Raw genomic sequence first — 12,014 nt, 5'->3', positions numbered from 1 at the left:
AACGAGCGTCTGCTGCTTTTCATCACGAGGAAACAGCCAATCACAGAGCGAGGCTGCTGCCGTACACACTCACAGGGCTGCACCACAGCGACCCCCTGTGGACCAAACACAAAATACTGTTATGTTATTTTATAAAATACTGTTGTTATATTATTTATAAAATACTATGTTATATTATTTTATAAAATACTATGTTATATTATATTATTTATAAAATACTATGTTATATTATATTATTTATAAAATATTATGTTATGTTATATTATTTTATAAAGTATGATATATATATGTATGTATAGATATATATATAAAACTCATAGTTAAAGTAATCATCAATGTTAATGTTAGTTGCTTGTCTTAAACAGGTCTGTAACTAAATAAAAAGCATGTCAGTGTTTGATAGAAACTGTGTCATGGACAAATGATCATAGACTTAATAAAGTCCATAATAATAATGACAACACAAGCAGATGATCACGAGAGTAAATTATGATTTGAAAGCAGCACTTTCTCTTTTTTTTATCTACTATCCATCTTCATCTCTTCCCCTCATGTCTTCACAGATGAAGGATGAAGAAGCATCAGTAGTCCTCCTCCTCCTCCTCCAGGCTATTTCACAGCTAATTTCTCCAAAAACCAGAGAGAGAAGACAACAGTGTTGAGCATCAGCAGTGACTGGAGTCTGAGTGTTATCTGGCAACGCTGTGACCACTGAGAGACAGCTCCACCCTGCAGGCTGTGTGTGTGTGTGTGTGTGTGTGTGTGTGTGTGTGTGTGTGCGCAGGCCCGTCTGTCGTGTGAGAAGCGAGGGACACCATCACTCTGCTGTTGGCTCATTTGTCTCTGACCTCATTTACATTCTGTTCCACACAAAGAAAGAAGCGCCTACCTGTCTGTTCCGTGTCATTTTTATCACAAATAATCATCGTTATTATCATAATTATGTCCCAGCACAGGAGACCTTGATTATATTTTACCCAGAATGCCTCAGTGTCTCTGCTGCAGCCTGCAGTCACACCATTCTCCATCAGCTGCAGCCACATTTAGGCCAAAGTGTGCAGATTGTCATCCTGCAGAAACACAACACTCACCTATTTACATCACAGGTTTTAGCCTCTTTACAACATCATTTATCAGCTTAACTCTGTGATGTCTTAAGAACATGTTCACGTCTTTATCTCACAGTTAGACACACTTTTCCAACAGGAAACTCACGTTTGTAAACCACTCACTCTCCCACACCAAAGCCCATAGAGAAAATCACTGATTTTAGCTTGCAGGGACACATGAGCTGCTGCTCTACTGCTGCCTCGTGTGGTCACTTTGTGTCACTGATATAAATTTAAATGAAGGATTTTAATTGTCGAACTCATAAAATAAGAAATTTGAACGTAGTGATGGAGGCAGCAGTGGATCAACAACTCCTGTGTGCTGAGATGTTAAAATCGATGATTTTCTCTATGGGCTTTGGTGTGGGAGAGATATCTCAGATTTAAAGACTTAAACTGATTTTATCTGGTGCGTCTTTGTGTGTGTGTGTGTGTGTGTGTGTGTGTGTGTGTGTGTGTGTGTGTCTGTCAAATAACCTGGACTATCACTTTAAGAATCCGTAATAAAAGAGTCAAACCTCTGTGAGGCGGGTGAATGCGGGACAACCTTGGTCTGTGTTTTTCAGTGGAAACATGAAATCAGCAGCAGATGAATGAGTGAAAACACCTCAGAGCAGCAACGCTGGACTTTCCACTGATCCACTGCACATTCCTCAACATTCAAAAAAAAAGAAAACATCATTGCACCATCAAAATACATCAGAATTTCTCATGCAGCAGAATGACTAATGCAAGAACCTGACCTACGTCTGAGGAGGAGCCAGCAGGCCTGTGTGTGTGTGTGTGTGTGTGTGTCAACGTGCATTCAATCAGAGAAGCAGTGACATTTAGCACTCGGCTCGTTCAGAGGGATTTCCCCCACGTTTAGTCACCGTGACCTGGAAATGAAAGCAGATTTAAATCAGTTTGTGTTTGTGTTCAGACATAAACAGCAGCAGCAGCAGCAGCAGCAGCAGAGGCAGCAGCAGCAGCAGCAGCAGAGGCAGCAGCAGCAGCAGAGGCAGCAGCAGCAGCAGCAGCAGCAGCAGCAGCAGCAGCAGCAGCAGCAGAGGCAGCATCAGAGGCAGCAGCAGCAGCAGCAGGGCAGCAGCAGCAGAGGCAGCAGCAGCAGCAGGCAGCAGCAGCAGCAGAGGCAGCAGCAGCAGCAGAGGCAGCAGCAGCAGAGGCAGCAGCAGAGGCAGCAGCAGCAGCAGAGGCAGCATCAGTTAAATGTGTATAATGAGGTGTGTGTGCACGTGTGTGTGTGCAGCACCTTCAGTATTTGGGACACAGCAGACGTGTGCTCTCTCTCTGTGTCTCTCCCTCTGTGTCTCTCTCTTTGTCTCTCCCTCTGTCTCTCTCTCTGTCTCTCCCTCTGTCTCTCTCTCTGTCTCTCCCTCTGTCTCTCTCTCTGTGTCTCTCTCTATCTCTCCCCTCTGTGTCTCTCCCTCTGTGTCTCTCTCTCTCTGTGTCTCTCTCTCTCTCTCCCTCCTCTCCCTCTGTGTCTCTCTCTCTGTGTCTCTCTCTCTATCTCTCCCTCTGTCTCTCCCTCTGTGTCTCTCTCTCTCTCTGTCTCTCTCTGTCTCTCCCTCTGTCTCTCTCACTCTCTCTGTCTCTCTCTCTGTCTCTCCCTCTGTGTCTCTCTCTCTCTCACTCTCTCTGTCTCTCTCTCTGTGTCTCTCTCTCTGTGTGTCTCCCTCTGTGTGTCTCTCTCTCACTCTCTCTGTCTCTCTCTCTCTGCTCCACATTCATCTATATTTATCCACAGCAGCAAATGAAGTGTCTCAGGTTACTTCAGTGGAAAATTCACACGTCTTTGTCGTCATGATCATGTAAAACTGTGTTTCACTCGTGCGTATGTGGAAATGAACATGAACGTCACATCAGCTGTACCTGAGTGTGTGTGTGTGCATCATATAGTCAGTCAGTCATCATCTACCACTTTATCCTCCACCAGAGGGTCGCGGGGGGTGCTGTGTCAATCGATAGGCGGGGTACACCCTGGACAGTTGGCCAGGCCACACACAGAGTGTCCAATTGACCTAATCCCCAAATTGCATGTTTTTGGACTGTGGGACGAAGCCGGAGGCCCTTGTTCCAACCGGGGCTCAAACCCGGGTCTTCTCGCTGTAAGGCGAGAGTGCTAACCACTACACCACGCGTTTCCAATTGAATTGTATCATATTGTATGTTTCCGTGACGTCATATAATAAGTATCGTGACGTGTGGTTGTGGGCGGAGCCTTCCCTCTCTGTGATTGGTCAAAGTGTCAGTGATGTCACAGATTTGTTGTAAACAGAGTGTAAAGCCTCTTCACTCTCTGATCACGTTGTTTACTTTTTACACTCAAACATTCAAACACAATCAGCCGTGCATCAATATCCACAGGTCAATCAATCAATCAATAAACCCCGCCCCCCAGATGCGTAAGTGACAGATTTGATTATCATGGTTTCATGAGCTTCATCTGGAAAAGATGCTGCTGATGAAGACGCCATTTCACACACCATTAACCCTGTCATAACACACACACACACACACACACACGCACACACGCACACACACACCCACGCACACACAGTGAGTGCCTCATTACATCAGTGTGTATCCATCCCTGACCTAATGAATGACCGCTGACACTTGACAGACGTACTGTACTCCACCTCCTCTGTGTGTGTGTGTGTGTGTGTGTGTGTGTGTGATATAATGTTGTGTATTTTGAAGCCACAGGGGGACGAGGCAGTGTCTTTGTTTCCCTCTGTTGTTCACACACAAGACATTTTGTCTCTGATGATGTCATGACTCTTTGGTAATGTAATGTTTGGACAGTGTGACCTTGGATTAGCAGCTCATCAGTCCACACACACACACACACACACACACACACACACAGACGACAGTGAATAATTCAAATGCTCATTTCTCTGTGATTAAATAAATGAATTAAATAGGATTAAGTAGAAAAAAAGAGAGATAAAAAAGATTTCTCAAGATGTTCTGAACACTAAAAGGAATTTTGGAAATGTTCCCAGACCGTACAGTGATGTCGTTCAATAACAGGATTATTTAACTCACTCTCTCACACCAAAACCCACAGAGAAAATCAGTGATTTTAACATCACACACACACACACAGGAGTTGTTGATCCACTGCTGCCTCCATCATTTAGACATAACTTAGTGACACAAAGTGACCACACGAGGCAGCAGTAGACCAGCAGCTCCTGTGTCCCCGTGAGCTTAAATCACTGATTTTCTCTATAAAATCAGTTTATCCATCATGTTTTAAATGAGAGTGAATGAATTTGTCTACGGCTGTTTGTTTTTTTCCAGCAAAATCAATGTTTTGTGTCAGAACCTCGTACAACCAACCAGTCAAAAAAAAGAGAAAGTATTAACCCTTTAAAACATGCTCCGGGGTTGCTATGAGCAACTGGGGAGGAGGAGCAGTCATTGTTTGATCTACTGAAGTGGCCTGAGGTCTGTGTGACCTGCTGTGTGTGTGTGTGTGTGTGTGTGTGTGTGTGTAAGACATTAAATCAAGGCTACAACATGATTGTTTTAATGAGTTCATGTGGCAGGTGAGATTTATATGAGACCATGTAGTTCATAAATCATACACACACACACACACACACACAGGTATTATGTACTGTGACACAACTATGACATTGTTTATAAGAAGAAAAAATAAAGGTGTCACTTTGATTAACAATATTCATTATTTTAAACTTCAAACATCAAATATATTGATTTCTTTTCCATCTAAATAAGTGTGTGTGTGCAGCTTCTATCTATAAATATTTATATACTGTAACTATTCCATATCATCATGACATGTTTGAAGGGATAGTTCAGGTAAAAGCAGCCTGAGAAAATGGCTGAAAACAACAGGAAACTGAAGTTAGTAAACCACTCACTCGTCCACACCAAAGTCCATAGAGAAAATCACTGATTTTAACATCACACACACACACACACACACACACACAGGGGTCGTTGATCCACTGCTGCCTCCATCACTAACTTCAAATGTCTTATTTGTTTGAATTCAGCATTTGAAATATTTCATTTAGACTTAACTTAGTGACACAAAGTGACCACACGAGGCAGCAGAGGACCAGCAGATTTTCTCTATGGGCTTTGGTGTGGGAGAGTGAGTGCTTTAAAAACTTCAGTTTCCCGTTGGAAAAGTGTGTCTAACAGTGAGATAAAGACGTTAAGATATCGTCGACTTAAGCTGACATAGATTTTATCGTGTGAGTCATTTATTGAACGACTGAAATCATGGTTTTCCTTGTGTTTGGTGGCAGTTTATGTCGCAGAGTTGTATAAACACAGCGCAGCAGAGACGGTGCACACATGGGCCGAGCAGAGGGAAATGTCACTCGTCTGTCTCCACTTATAAAACACTCATAAAGCTGATAATGTGCTGCAGATGTAGACGCTGTAGCCATGGACTCACAGTATGTCGAGAATGTCTTTGATCAGGAGACGGTGTATATTTATACTTCCACAAGGACGTTATAAAGACTGGAGTCCTGCTAATGATGCAGTTTAGAGATGAGGAGATGAGAGCATGAATGTAATTATTATGTCCACACTGAGAGACTGCATTTTTACATTCAGTTAAATATTATTTTATACCCATATATTTTCATTTTGTCAAGTGATTCAGCTTTTCTATGTTCTCTGACCTCTGACCTCCACAAGATTAACTTCACCTCATAAAATCTGCATCAGTTTTAGTCTATGACATCTTATCAAATATAAATACATATATATAGCACATGTTCATGTCTTCATCTCACTGTGAGACAGACTTTAACAACAGGAAACTGAAGTTTGTAAACCACTCACTCTCCATAGAGAAAATCAGTGATTTTAGCTGGCGGGGACACAGGAGCTGCTGCTCTACTGCTGCCTCGTGTGGTCACTTTGTGTCACTGAGGTCAATCCAAATAAAAGATTAGAACAATTTAATTTAGTGATGGAGGCAGCAGTGGATCAACAACGCCTGTGTGTGTGTGTGTGTGTGTGTGTGATGTTAAAATCAGTGATTTTCTCTCTGGGCTTTGGTGTGGGAGAGTGAGTGGTTTACAAACCTCAGTTTCCTGTTGGAAAAGTGTGTCTCACAGTGAGATAAAGACGTGAACATGTTCCTAAGATGTCGTAGCCTTAAGGCAGGGTAAGTTTTGTCAGGTGAGTCTTTTAAAAGTCATTTTACTCGTGTTCATGCTGACAGCCATGATTTCACTGCGAGAGAGGAAACTGTCCCTTTAACATGCATATCCTACATGTAATGACCTCATTATTGTGTGCGTGAAACAGTGATGGAGACCTTTACAGCTCGTTGACCTCTGTGGTCACACCTTAGTTCAAATGAACGTGTGAATGTTGAGGACAGATGTCGTGACTGAGTGACTGTGTGTGTGTGTGTGGTCGAGAGCTTCACCCGAACAACACCCTCCTCCACTACGTTCCTATGGAAACAACCCAGTATGTGTGTGTGTGTTTACTTAATGAATCAATTATCGAGGAAGAGGAGGAGCTCATTTAAATAATCTCTAAAAAAAACCAGTACATCTTCATCACACACACACACACACACCTGACATGGCTGCTCACTGTCATAATTGCTTCTGGAAACAGTGTCATTTCTTTTTTTAGAAATATAAAGGTGAAAGTGTCACACCGCCCCCTGCTGGTTCTATATTTATTTGCCTTATTTGTTTTTGTTTTTATCTCCGCACACTTTGATGCTATAGCGCTTTTTTAATGTATGAAAAATGTATAAAAACCTGAATAAATATTGGTTAAATAATTATAAAAACATGTTGGGATTAAGTTTATTTAATCTTTAAAGTCTACATCAAATGAATGAGTTATTTATTAGCTCAGGGTATAGACACAAGCGTTTATGTCATTAATTTAAACTTTTTTTAAATAATATTTTTATTTTCTAGATCATGACTGTGAGTTAAATGCTTTTCATGGCGTAACAGCACCACGCTGTGGTGGTAGGTGGAATTACATCCCTTTATTTCAGTTTAATAAATCAGGATTTGAACTATAATTGACTATATTGGGATTATTTCTTACACGTGCACGACTTTAGTCTGCGATAATTATTGATTTATAAAGTTTATTTATACATGTTTCAAAATATGAATGTTCACATATGTATAGGATGCAAAGAAGATGGATTTAATTTAACATAAAACCTTTTCAATTATATCTTAGAGGCGCAGTTTGAAAGAATTCGTTACATCTGGAAACTACGGTGGCCTGCACAGACCAGCGAGAGAGATTGTTATTTGTCTTAGTTTTTCCTTTAAAAAAAATGAAACTAGACCCACAATGTGTATTCGAAGGCTAAGAAAAGCAAATAATTATTATTTTAAAGTGATAATACAGCAATACTCTCTAATCATTCTGAGGAGTATTAAACATCGTATTTTTTTGGTTAATATAGATAATACAGCTTCCTGCCTCCATCTTTGTTTGAATCAGAAACATCTATGAGCCGATTAGTCTGACATGTTTCGATTAACCGTTTTGCACGTGTGAATATTAATTTATCTCATGTCCAATTAACAAAGAAGCAGGTGAAAAGTAAAGATGCTCACTTTTTGAATGGAGTTCTGCACCGCCCCCGCTCCACCTGCTGTAGTACCAGCTTCTGTCCACCAGGTGTCGCTCTTTACATTTGTGTGAAGCCAAAACACGCAGAGACAAAGGCCTCGTCCTCGTATCCAGACTTGAAAACGTCCACGGTCACGAAGTGTGGACTTATTTTCTGTCCCGCTGTGACTTCATCGAGTGTGTGAGTGTCGTCTTCGTCTCTCTTGCGGCCATTTTGAGCACTCACTTCCCGCTAATTACCCACAGTTCATAGCGTGTGGTGACGAAGCCACGGTTAAAAAGGCATAAAAACGAGCTAAAAACCACGAAAACAAAGTTTTTGTCATAAAAATGTTAGTGCTGCATCAATTAATCGATCACTAAAGCACTTTGAAGTTTAAGTGCTCGTTCCACCCAAATCAGCTTATTTTTTTGTGAATTGAGGAGATTAATACATTTTTAAGTTTCTGCAAACATTTATCAACATTTTAATTTCCTAAATGTGAAAATGTGTGTGGACTAAACGAGACGTAATAGGTTTCTGTTTTGGTTAATTTTCAATGTGAATTTATTCTTTCTTTGCTCTTATATGACAGTAAAGTGAATATCTTTGGACAAAAAATGACAGTCTTTAACATTTAGTAAACAGCGATTGACATTTATCACCATTTTATGGTCAGAATAACTTGGGGAATTAATTGAGAACTTAATTTAGTTCAGTTTATTTTCAATTTTAAATGTGCATGGCTCTACTTTTTCCAAATATAGAATAGATTTGAATAGATTTCAAAGCTGTAATCTGACACTACAGGGACGTTTGTACATTTGTTTAATGCTCCAAAAAGTTCCTTCCACACATGTGAGGAAAACATTTATTAGAGTGGAACATAAAGAGACACAGAAATCCTCGGGAGGGCTTTTTTCCACACAAAATAACAACAATAATAATAATAATAATAACAACAATACAAATAAAAAAAAGCCTTGATTGCATTTGTCTTGTGCATATAAACATTTTAATTAAATATAAAAGAAAGTGACCCGGCTGAGTGCAACAAACAGGTGTGAGCAGGTCAATGACAATCCAGGCCCGGTCCAACTCCGACAAACTCTTCATCTTCGTCATCATCACTTCAGTGCAAACGCGACATTCACTGTGTATGAATTATTCAGGTAGTTTGTCTAATTATTCAGTGTTTATTGTCGTCGAGGGTCACGAGGTTAAAGCTGTGGAGGTTTTTCCGATCGTTTGCCGATCGATCGGACGGACGACCAACGCTTTCATCGTCTGATTTTAAAAACGCGGGAACAACTTTTTTTTTTTTTAAAGAAAAGAAAAAAGGGAGCCACAGTGGAGACAAGAACTTCCCGTAAAACCTTCTCTGAACACTTCAACAGCAAACTGGGGAAGAGGCCAGCAGGTGGCGCCACCGTGTGTCGGCCTCTGAAAAGATAAAAGAAAGTCATAAAAAAAATAAAAATAAAGAGTGGACATTGGTAGAGTCAGTTTTTGAGAGGACGTCTGGAGTCCAGACTGAGGCAGCAGAGGCAGCGTGTGCACATCTGTCCCAGTCACGCCGCTCGTCTTTGTGTGTGTGTGTGTGTGTGTGTGTGTGGGGAGCAGAGAGGGGGCGCTGTGGAGCGAGGTGTGTGTGAGACGGCCAGGCTGGAAGGAGGAGAGTGAGATGAGGCCAGGTTTCTGTCTGGAGGTGACGATGATAGTGGGGGTTCGATTCCCCGCCACCGCTGCTGCTGCTGCTGCAGAGTGGAGCCAGGAGGAGGCTGGAGTCTGTGCAGCTGTCGCCCTCTGGAGGACACGACTGCTCACTGCGTGCGCGCGCGCACACACACACACACACACACACACACACAGTGAGAGAGAGAGAGAGAGAGACTGTGACTGTCAGAGCTGGAGAGAGAGGAATCCCACACATGCACCATCAGCAGGTTTCAGTGAAAACATCTGCTGAGCTTCATTAGCGTCTGTTCTCTTTAATGTTTCAACATTAATTAATCATCCATCAGTTTGGTTCGCCATTAAAAAAAAAGAAATCAAATAAAGATGAGGCGGTGACTTTGTGTTCCACTCGACATCATCGCTGCGGTCGAGGAGGCGTGTGTGTTGTGTGTGTTTGTTGATAAAAGCAGGAAAAAAACATCTGAAATAATCAGCACTTTTCTGTAAATCCTAACACGTCAGAGGCTGCAGGTGACATTCTGCCACGTCTGGAGTTTATTCTGCACACACACGCTCACACACAGCAGAGATTACAGACGACAGAGCAGCTGGATTCATTAAAAGTTCAGACAAACAACCGATTTCAGCCACTTTACAAAAAACTCACTTCATAAAATCTACAATGTCTTTAAGAACATGTTCACGTCTTTATCTCAATGTGAGACACACTTTTCCAACAGGAAACTGAAGTTTGTAAACCACTCACTCTCCCTCACCAAAGCCCATAGAGAAAACTAGTGATTTTAAAATTCGGCATTTAAAATACTTTGTTCAGATTTACTTCAGTGACACAAAGTGACCACACGAGGCAGCAGAGGACCAGCAGCTGCTGTGTCCCTGCGAGCTAAAATCAGTGATTTTCTCTATGGGCTTTGGTGCGGGAGAGTGAGTGGTTTACAGTAAAAAAAAAAAGATAAAAAAAAGGTGTCTTCACTTACACCGAGATCTGAGGACACAGACTTCCTGCCCGCCTTCCTCCCATGACCGCCACGCCAAACGCTGAATGAACCCTGAGGAGGGAAAAAGAATCATGATGACAACATGACGTTTATTTAGTGAGTGAGTGAGTGTGTGTGTGTGTGTGTGTGTGTCTGACCTGGTGTTTGGTCATCATGTGTGCAGTGTGCAGCAGTGAAGGTCTGATGTTGGGTTTGTAATGCAGAGGTTGACCCAGGAGAGAGAAGTGAGCTTCACCTGAAGAAAGAAACACACAAAACTATAATATAATAATAATATTTTTATATCGTACATTTAAAAACACTTGAAAATGTGACGTATGATGATTTGATGTGGCGGCCGTGTCGTACCTTGTCCACTGTGGCAGAAAGCTGTACGCAGCTGAGGGGGCGGGGCCAGAAGAGGGATGGGTGAAAGGCCTGATGGGAGTCCTGTGGCGCTGGGCGGTCGTCCTGGCGAGGGCGTGAGCGCCGGAGACGAGGGCAGGCTGCTCTACACACAACACGCCGAGCGAGGAGGCAGCGGCGAGAATGTGGAGGAGACACAAACACTTTCATTCAAACAAAAACAAACTAACACGGGGCGCCGCTTCTGTCATTAGCGCCGTTTCCGTCACATTAGCCTCACTAATGTAGCGTCACGCCCCGACACTGGGACTATTTTCTCCTCGTTTGAGGAACAAATAAGCCGTGAATGTGTGCGTTTGGCAGTGGAGTCGGCGTTTGTACCTGGGCGCTGTCCACCGGCGGCGGCTGCAGTGTTAGCGGCTGTAGCTGCAGTTCGGCGGGGCGCCGGCCACGGTGGTGCTCGTTCCCCGGGTGTTTGTAGCCGGGCTGTTTGCGTTGGCAGGGGGACGGAGCGCGAGGCTGCTGACAGGAAGGAGCCGTCATCTGCAGCATCACCACACCGCCACCGCCACTACTGCTGCCACCAGGGGGCGCTGGCAACAAACCTACACACATTACAATGAGATATACGTCGTTCTATTATTAAAGTTTTTTTTCTTTAAATTTTTTGACACCAGAAGTCGGACCTTCCATGTTCCGATTCGTAAATTTCAACTGGAACACACCTTCAAGTTGGATTTCCAACTCTGTGGGTCTAAGATGGCTGCCACTCATACCGACAGTAAAAAACACAGTAAATATCATGGAGTAGAGTGATATTTTTTAAACGCAGCTGCTTACGTCAGTACAATAAAGTGTAGAGTGTCGTTATCGACTGCTAACGCTAACAAAGGCTAGCCAGGGAATATTTGTATAATAAACTATAATAAACTTCTAATCATCGTAAATGGATCGCACACATTTACTTTTTATATATTTATTATGATGAACAATGTCAACTTTAAATTAATTTAAAATAAAAAACTCTCTCTTTTAATGGTTTAATTTGTTGTCCTGTGCGATTTTAACCAATTTTCTCAATTGTTCTTCTTCTTAAATGTGAATATTTTTCTGTTTTCTTTCCTCTTATATAACAAAGAACATGATTTCCAGGTTTGAGAGACATTTTCTGACATTTCTCAAACCAAACAAGTCCTCGATTCATCGAATATGAAAATAATTGTTAGTTGCAGAGGTACTTAAAACAACTGAAGTGTGTTT

General features: G+C 42.1%; 1 protein-coding gene across 10 annotated transcripts in view; it reads right to left on the bottom strand.

Moving 5' to 3' along the window:
* Window positions 1-8,709: 8,709 nt before the first annotated feature.
* Window positions 8,710-12,014, bottom strand: part of LOC122759365 (R3H domain-containing protein 1-like) — a 37,163-nt gene continuing 33,858 nt past the window's right edge. For all 10 annotated transcript variants that reach the window (XM_044014220.1, XM_044014202.1, XM_044014246.1 and 7 more), the window contains 5 exons: window positions 11,136-11,359; window positions 10,758-10,899; window positions 10,547-10,644; window positions 10,389-10,460; window positions 8,710-9,539 (listed from right to left, as the gene is read on the bottom strand). In XM_044014220.1, coding sequence (XP_043870155.1) covers window positions 9,537-9,539; window positions 10,389-10,460; window positions 10,547-10,644; window positions 10,758-10,899; window positions 11,136-11,359 — 539 coding nt within the window. In that variant the 3' untranslated portion in view covers window positions 8,710-9,536. The remainder of the gene's footprint in view (window positions 9,540-10,388; window positions 10,461-10,546; window positions 10,645-10,757; window positions 10,900-11,135; window positions 11,360-12,014) is intronic.

This window comes from Solea senegalensis, linkage group LG2, assembly GCF_019176455.1.
Source record: "Solea senegalensis isolate Sse05_10M linkage group LG2, IFAPA_SoseM_1, whole genome shotgun sequence".
Taxonomy (NCBI): domain Eukaryota; kingdom Metazoa; phylum Chordata; class Actinopteri; order Pleuronectiformes; family Soleidae; genus Solea; species Solea senegalensis.
Note: the sequence above shows the minus strand (reverse complement) of the source record. Positions and strands in the feature narration are given on the sequence as shown.